This window comes from Somniosus microcephalus, chromosome 26 (genome assembly GCF_052327205.1).
Source record: "Somniosus microcephalus isolate GS21.2 chromosome 26, FLI_Smic_1.0, whole genome shotgun sequence".
Classification (NCBI taxonomy): domain Eukaryota; kingdom Metazoa; phylum Chordata; class Chondrichthyes; order Squaliformes; family Somniosidae; genus Somniosus; species Somniosus microcephalus.
This window is the reverse complement of record NC_141012.1, coordinates 54,269,424-54,276,378: the sequence shown is the minus strand read 5'-3', so window position 1 is coordinate 54,276,378 and position 6,955 is coordinate 54,269,424. Positions and strand designations below refer to the sequence as shown.

General features: G+C 61.7%; 1 protein-coding gene across 3 annotated transcripts in view; it reads left to right on the top strand.

The window, feature by feature from the left end:
* The first annotated feature begins 249 nt into the window (after positions 1–249).
* The window catches only part of LOC147100462 (isobutyryl-CoA dehydrogenase, mitochondrial-like), a 126,446-nt gene continuing 119,740 nt past the window's right edge, over positions 250–6,955 (top strand). For 2 of the 3 annotated variants that reach the window (XR_015073736.1, XM_085968202.1), the window contains exon 1: positions 250–396. Coding sequence is in view for 2 of the 3 variants with exons in the window: in XM_085968202.1 (XP_085824328.1) it covers positions 288–396 (109 nt within the window). In the remaining variant the exon portion in view is untranslated. The remainder of the gene's footprint in view (positions 397–6,955) is intronic. The other variant, XM_085968203.1, reaches the window with a different exon arrangement.

Here is a 6,955-nt window from a genome sequence, read left to right as displayed (position 1 = left end):
GGGCAGGGGACAGGCAGTTCTCCCAGATTACAGCAGATCCATGCCTCAATCCAGGCGGGTTGGCAATGGCAACCGCAAGTGAAAGCAAATGGAATTGAAGGAGAGACTGGGTACAGACAGAAGGGAGGTGGGCCCCGCCCTCCTCTCCGAGCCCCGCCCCTCCGGCCTGGCCCCGCCCTCCTCTCCGGGCCCCGCCCCTCCCGCCTGGCCCCGCCCTCCTCTCCGGGCCCCGCCCCTCCCGCCTGGCCCCGCCCTCCTCTCGGGGCCCGGGGGGCGGGGCTCCAGCAATGATGGCGCGGCTGGCCGCGCGCTGCCTGTGGAGAGCCGCCGCCTGGAGCCCGGCCCGCGCCTCACCCGCCCCGGGCCCGCGCAGGGCCGCCCACAGCTGCATTGACCGTGAGTTCCAGCCTCCCCGCGGCACCCCGCCTCGGCTCACCTTCACTGACCGGGCAATGTCAGCTGGGCCCGGGGGAGAGAGAGAGGAGAGAGAGAGAGGGTGAGTGGAGGGAAACAGGGTGAGCGGAGAGAGAGAGGGAGGGTGAGAGGAGGGAGAGGGTGTCAGAAGATGTCAGAGGAGAGAGTGAGAGGAGAAGGGAGAGAGAGAGTGCGAAGGCGAGGGGAGAGGGCGAGAGCGAAGGAGATGGCGACAGCGAAGGCGAGGGGAGAGGGCGACAGCGAAGGAGAGGGGAGAGGGCGAGAGCGAAGGAGAGGGCGACAGCGAAGGAGAGGGGAGAGGGCGACAGCGAAGGCGAGGGGAGAGGGCGAGAGCGAAGGCGAGGGCGAAGGCGACGGGAGAGGGTGAAGGGGAGAGGGCAAGGGCGAGGGGAGAGGGCGAAGGCAAGGGGAGAGGGCGAGGGGAGAGAGCGAAGGGGCGAGGGGAGAGGGCGAAGGCGAGGGGAGGGGGAGAGGGAGAGGGCAAAGGCAAGGGGAGAGGGCGAAGGGGAGAGGGTGAGGGGAGTGGGCGAAGGCGAGGGGAGTGGGCGAAGGCGAGGGGAGTGGGCGAAGGCGAGGGGAGTGGGCGAAGGGGAGAGGGAGAGGGCGAAGGCGAAGGGGAAGGGGAGAGGGCGAAGGGGAGAGGGCGAAGGGGAGAGGGCGAAGGCGAGGGGAGAGAGAGGACAGAGAGAGAGTGAAGGGGAGAGAGAGAGAGCGAAGGGGAGAGGAGAGAGAGAGAGCGAAGGGGAGAGGAGAGAGAGAGAGCGAAGGGGAGAGGAGAGAGAGAGAGCGAAGGGGAGAGGAGAGAGAGAGAGCGAAGGGGAGAGGAGAGAGAGAGAGCGAAGGGGAGAGGAGAGAGAGAGAGCGAAGGGGAGAGGAGAGCGAAGGGGAGAGGAGAGAGAGAGAGCGAAGGGGAGAGGAGAGAGAGAGAGCGAAGGGAGAGGAGAGAGAGAGAGCGAAGGGGAGAGGAGAGAGAGAGAGCGAAGGGGAGAGGAGAGAGAGAGAGCGAAGGGGAGAGGAGAGAGAGAGAGCGAAGGGGAGAGGAGAGAGAGAGAGCGAAGGGGAGAGGAGAGAGAGAGAGCGAAGGGGAGAGGAGAGAGAGAGCGAAGGGGAGAGGAGAGAGAGAGAGCGAAGGGGAGAGGAGAGAGAGAGCGAAGGGGAGAGGAGAGAGAGAGAGCGAAGGGGAGAGGAGAGAGAGAGAGCGAAGGGGAGAGGAGAGAGAGAGAGCGAAGGGGAGAGGAGAGAGAGAGAGCGAAGGGGAGAGGAGAGAGAGAGAGCGAAGGGGAGAGGAGAGAGAGAGAGCGAAGGGGAGAGGAGAGAGAGAGAGCGAAGGGGAGAGGAGAGAGAGAGAGCGAAGGGGAGAGGAGAGAGAGAGAGCGAAGGGGAGAGGAGAGAGAGAGAGCGAAGGGGAGAGGAGAGAGAGAGAGAGCGAAGGGGAGAGGAGAGAGAGAGAGCGAAGGGGAGAGGAGAGAGAGAGAGCGAAGGGGAGAGGAGAGAGAGAGAGCGAAGGGGAGAGGAGAGAGAGAGCGAAGGGGAGAGGAGAGAGAGAGAGCGAAGGGGAGAGGAGAGAGAGAGCGAAGGGGAGAGGAGAGAGAGAGAGCGAAGGGGAGAGGAGAGAGAGAGAGCGAAGGGGAGAGGAGAGAGAGAGAGCGAAGGGGAGAGGAGAGAGAGAGAGCGAAGGGGAGAGGAGAGAGAGAGAGCGAAGGGGAGAGGAGAGAGAGAGAGCGAAGGGGAGAGGAGAGAGAGCGAAGGGGAGAGGAGAGAGAGAGAGCGAAGGGGAGAGGAGAGAGAGAGAGCGAAGGGGAGAGGAGAGAGAGAGAGCGAAGGGGAGAGGAGAGAGAGAGAGCGAAGGGGAGAGGAGAGAGAGAGAGCGAAGGGGAGAGGAGAGAGAGAGAGCGAAGGGGAGAGGAGAGAGAGAGAGAGCGAAGGGGAGAGGAGAGAGAGAGAGCGAAGGGGAGAGGAGAGAGAGAGAGCGAAGGGGAGAGGAGAGAGAGAGAGCGAAGGGGAGAGGAGAGAGAGAGAGCGAAGGGGAGAGGAGAGAGAGAGAGCGAAGGGGAGAGGAGAGAGAGAGAGCGAAGGGGAGAGGAGAGAGAGAGAGCGAAGGGGAGAGGAGAGAGAGAGAGCGAAGGGGAGAGGAGAGAGAGAGAGCGAAGGGGAGAGAGAGAGAGCGAAGGGGAGAGAGAGAGAGCGAAGGGGAGAGAGAGAGAGCGAAGGGGAGAGGAGAGAGAGAGAGCGAAGGGGAGAGGAGAGAGAGAGAGAGCGAAGGGGAGAGGAGAGAGAGAGCGAAGGGGAGAGGAGAGAGAGCGAAGGGGAGAGGAGAGAGAGAGCGAAGGGGAGAGGAGAGAGAGAGAGCGAAGGGGAGAGGAGAGAGAGAGAGCGAAGGGGAGAGGAGAGAGAGAGAGCGAAGGGGAGAGGAGAGAGAGAGAGCGAAGGGGAGAGGAGAGAGAGAGAGCGAAGGGGAGAGGAGAGAGAGAGCGAAGGGGAGAGGAGAGAGAGAGAGCGAAGGGGAGAGGAGAGAGAGAGCGAAGGGGAGAGGAGAGAGAGAGAGCGAAGGGGAGAGGAGAGAGAGAGAGCGAAGGGGAGAGGAGAGAGAGAGAGCGAAGGGGAGAGGAGAGAGAGAGAGCGAAGGGGAGAGGAGAGAGAGAGAGCGAAGGGGAGAGGAGAGAGAGAGAGCGAAGGGGAGAGGAGAGAGAGAGAGCGAAGGGGAGAGGAGAGAGAGAGAGCGAAGGGGAGAGGAGAGAGAGAGAGCGAAGGGGAGAGGAGAGAGAGAGAGCGAAGGGGAGAGGAGAGAGAGAGAGCGAAGGGGAGAGAGAGAGAGAGAGAGCGAAGGGGAGAGGAGAGAGAGAGAGCGAAGGGGAGAGGAGAGAGAGAGAGCGAAGGGGAGAGGAGAGAGAGAGCGAAGGGGAGAGGAGAGAGAGAGAGCGAAGGGGAGAGGAGAGAGAGAGAGCGAAGGGGAGAGGAGAGAGAGAGAGCGAAGGGGAGAGGAGAGAGAGAGAGCGAAGGGGAGAGGAGAGAGAGAGAGCGAAGGGGAGAGGAGAGAGAGAGAGCGAAGGGGAGAGGAGAGAGAGAGAGCGAAGGGGAGAGGAGAGAGAGAGAGCGAAGGGGAGAGGAGAGAGAGAGAGCGAAGGGGAGAGGAGAGAGAGAGAGCGAAGGGGAGAGGAGAGAGAGAGAGCGAAGGGGAGAGGAGAGAGAGAGAGCGAAGGGGAGAGGAGAGAGAGAGAGCGAAGGGGAGAGGAGAGAGAGAGAGCGAAGGGGAGAGGAGAGAGAGAGAGCGAAGGGGAGAGGAGAGAGAGAGAGCGAAGGGGAGAGGAGAGAGAGAGAGCGAAGGGGAGAGGAGAGAGAGAGAGCGAAGGGGAGAGGAGAGAGAGAGAGCGAAGGGGAGAGGAGAGAGAGAGCGAAGGGGAGAGGAGAGAGAGAGCGAAGGGGAGAGGAGAGAGAGAGAGCGAAGGGGAGAGGAGAGAGAGAGAGAGCGAAGGGGAGAGGAGAGAGAGAGAGCGAAGGGGAGAGGAGAGAGAGAGCGAAGGGGAGAGGAGAGAGAGAGCGAAGGGGAGAGGAGAGAGAGAGAGCGAAGGGGAGAGGAGAGAGAGAGAGCGAAGGGGAGAGGAGAGAGAGAGAGCGAAGGGGAGAGGAGAGAGAGAGAGCGAAGGGGAGAGGAGAGAGAGAGAGCGAAGGGGAGAGGAGAGAGAGAGAGAGCGAAGGGGAGAGAGAGAGAGAGAGCGAAGGGGAGAGGAGAGAGAGAGAGCGAAGGGGAGAGGAGAGAGAGAGAGCGAAGGGGAGAGGAGAGAGAGAGAGCGAAGGGGAGAGGAGAGAGAGAGAGCGAAGGGGAGAGGAGAGAGAGAGCGAAGGGGAGAGGAGAGAGAGAGAGCGAAGGGGAGAGGAGAGAGAGAGAGCGAAGGGGAGAGGAGAGAGAGAGAGCGAAGGGGAGAGGAGAGAGAGAGAGCGAAGGGGAGAGGAGAGAGAGAGAGCGAAGGGGAGAGGAGAGAGAGAGCGAAGGGGAGAGGAGAGAGAGAGAGCGAAGGGGAGAGGAGAGAGAGAGAGCGAAGGGGAGAGGGAGAGAGAGAGCGAAGGGGAGAGGAGAGAGAGAGAGCGAAGGGGAGAGGAGAGAGAGAGAGCGAAGGGGAGAGGAGAGAGAGAGAGCGAAGGGGAGAGGAGAGAGAGAGAGCGAAGGGGAGAGGAGGAGAGAGAGAGCGAAGGGGAGAGGAGAGAGAGAGAGCGAAGGGGAGAGGAGAGAGAGAGCGAAGGGGAGAGGAGAGAGAGAGCGAAGGGGAGAGGAGAGAGAGAGAGCGAAGGGGAGAGGAGAGAGAGAGAGCGAAGGGGAGAGGAGAGAGAGAGAGCGAAGGGGAGAGGAGAGAGAGAGAGAGCGAAGGGGAGAGGAGAGAGAGAGAGCGAAGGGGAGAGGAGAGAGAGAGCGAAGGGGAGAGGAGAGAGAGAGAGAGCGAAGGGGAGAGGAGAGAGAGAGAGCGAAGGGGAGAGGAGAGAGAGAGAGAGCGAAGGGGAGAGGAGAGAGAGAGAGCGAAGGGGAGAGGAGAGAGAGAGAGCGAAGGGGAGAGGAGAGAGAGAGAGCGAAGGGGAGAGGAGAGAGAGAGAGCGAAGGGGAGAGGAGAGAGAGAGAGCGAAGGGGAGAGGAGAGAGAGAGAGCGAAGGGGAGAGGAGAGAGAGAGAGCGAAGGGGAGAGGAGAGAGAGAGAGCGAAGGGGAGAGAGAGAGAGAGAGAGAGCGAAGGGAGAGGAGAGAGAGAGCGAAGGGGAGAGGAGAGAGAGAGAGCGAAGGGGAGAGGAGAGAGAGAGAGCGAAGGGGAGAGGAGAGAGAGAGAGCGAAGGGGAGAGGAGAGAGAGAGAGCGAAGGGGAGAGGAGAGAGAGAGAGCGAAGGGGAGAGGAGAGAGAGAGAGCGAAGGGGAGAGGAGAGAGAGAGAGCGAAGGGGAGAGGAGAGAGAGAGAGCGAAGGGGAGAGGAGAGAGAGAGAGCGAAGGGGAGAGGAGAGAGAGAGAGCGAAGGGGAGAGGAGAGAGAGAGAGCGAAGGGGAGAGGAGAGAGAGAGAGCGAAGGGGAGAGGAGAGAGAGAGAGCGAAGGGGAGAGGAGAGAGAGAGAGCGAAGGGGAGAGGAGAGAGAGAGAGCGAAGGGGAGAGGAGAGAGAGAGAGAGAGAGAGGAGAGGAGAGAGAGAGAGAGCGAAGGGGAGAGGAGAGAGAGAGAGCGAAGGGGAGAGGAGAGAGAGAGAGCGAAGGGGAGAGGAGAGAGAGAGAGCGAAGGGGAGAGGAGAGAGAGAGAGCGAAGGGGAGAGGAGAGAGAGAGAGCGAAGGGGAGAGGAGAGAGAGAGAGCGAAGGGGAGAGGAGAGAGAGAGAGCGAAGGGGAGAGGAGAGAGAGAGAGCGAAGGGGAGAGGAGAGAGAGAGAGCGAAGGGGAGAGGAGAGAGAGAGAGCGAAGGGGAGAGGAGAGAGAGAGAGCGAAGGGGAGAGGAGAGAGAGAGAGCGAAGGGGAGAGGAGAGAGAGAGAGCGAAGGGGAGAGGAGAGAGAGAGAGCGAAGGGGAGAGGAGAGAGAGAGAGCGAAGGGGAGAGGAGAGAGAGAGAGCGAAGGGGAGAGGAGAGAGAGAGAGCGAAGGGGAGAGGAGAGAGAGAGAGCGAAGGGGAGAGGAGAGAGAGAGAGCGAAGGGGAGAGGAGAGAGAGAGAGCGAAGGGGAGAGGAGAGAGAGAGAGCGAAGGGGAGAGGAGAGAGAGAGAGCGAAGGGGAGAGGAGAGAGAGAGAGCGAAGGGGAGAGGAGAGAGAGAGAGCGAAGGGGAGAGGAGAGAGAGAGAGCGAAGGGGAGAGGAGAGAGAGAGAGCGAAGGGGAGAGGAGAGAGAGAGAGCGAAGGGGAGAGGAGAGAGAGAGAGCGAAGGGGAGAGGAGAGAGAGAGAGCGAAGGGGAGAGGAGAGAGAGAGAGCGAAGGGGAGAGGAGAGAGAGAGAGCGAAGGGGAGAGGAGAGAGAGAGAGCGAAGGGGAGAGGAGAGAGAGAGAGCGAAGGGGAGAGGAGAGAGAGAGAGCGAAGGGGAGAGGAGAGAGAGAGAGCGAAGGGGAGAGGAGAGAGAGAGAGCGAAGGGGAGAGGAGAGAGAGAGAGCGAAGGGGAGAGGAGAGAGAGAGCGAAGGGGAGAGGAGAGAGAGAGAGCGAAGGGGAGAGGAGAGAGAGAGAGCGAAGGGGAGAGGAGAGAGAGAGAGCGAAGGGGAGAGGAGAGAGAGAGAGCGAAGGGGAGAGGAGAGAGAGAGAGAGCGGAGGAGAGAGAGAGAGCGAAGGGGAGAGGAGAGAGAGAGAGCGAAGGGGAGAGGGCGAAGGGAGAGAGGCGAAGGGGAGAGGGCGAAGGGGACTGGGCGAAGGAGAGGGCGAAGGCGAGGGAGAGAGAGGAGAGAGAGCGAAGGAGAGAGAGAGCGAAGGGGAGAGGAGAGAGAGAGCGAAGGGGAGAGGAGAGAGAGAGCGAAGGGGAGAGGAGAGAGAGAGAGCGAAGGGGAGAGGAGAGAGAGAGCGAAGGGAGAGAGGAGAGAGAGAGAGCGAAGG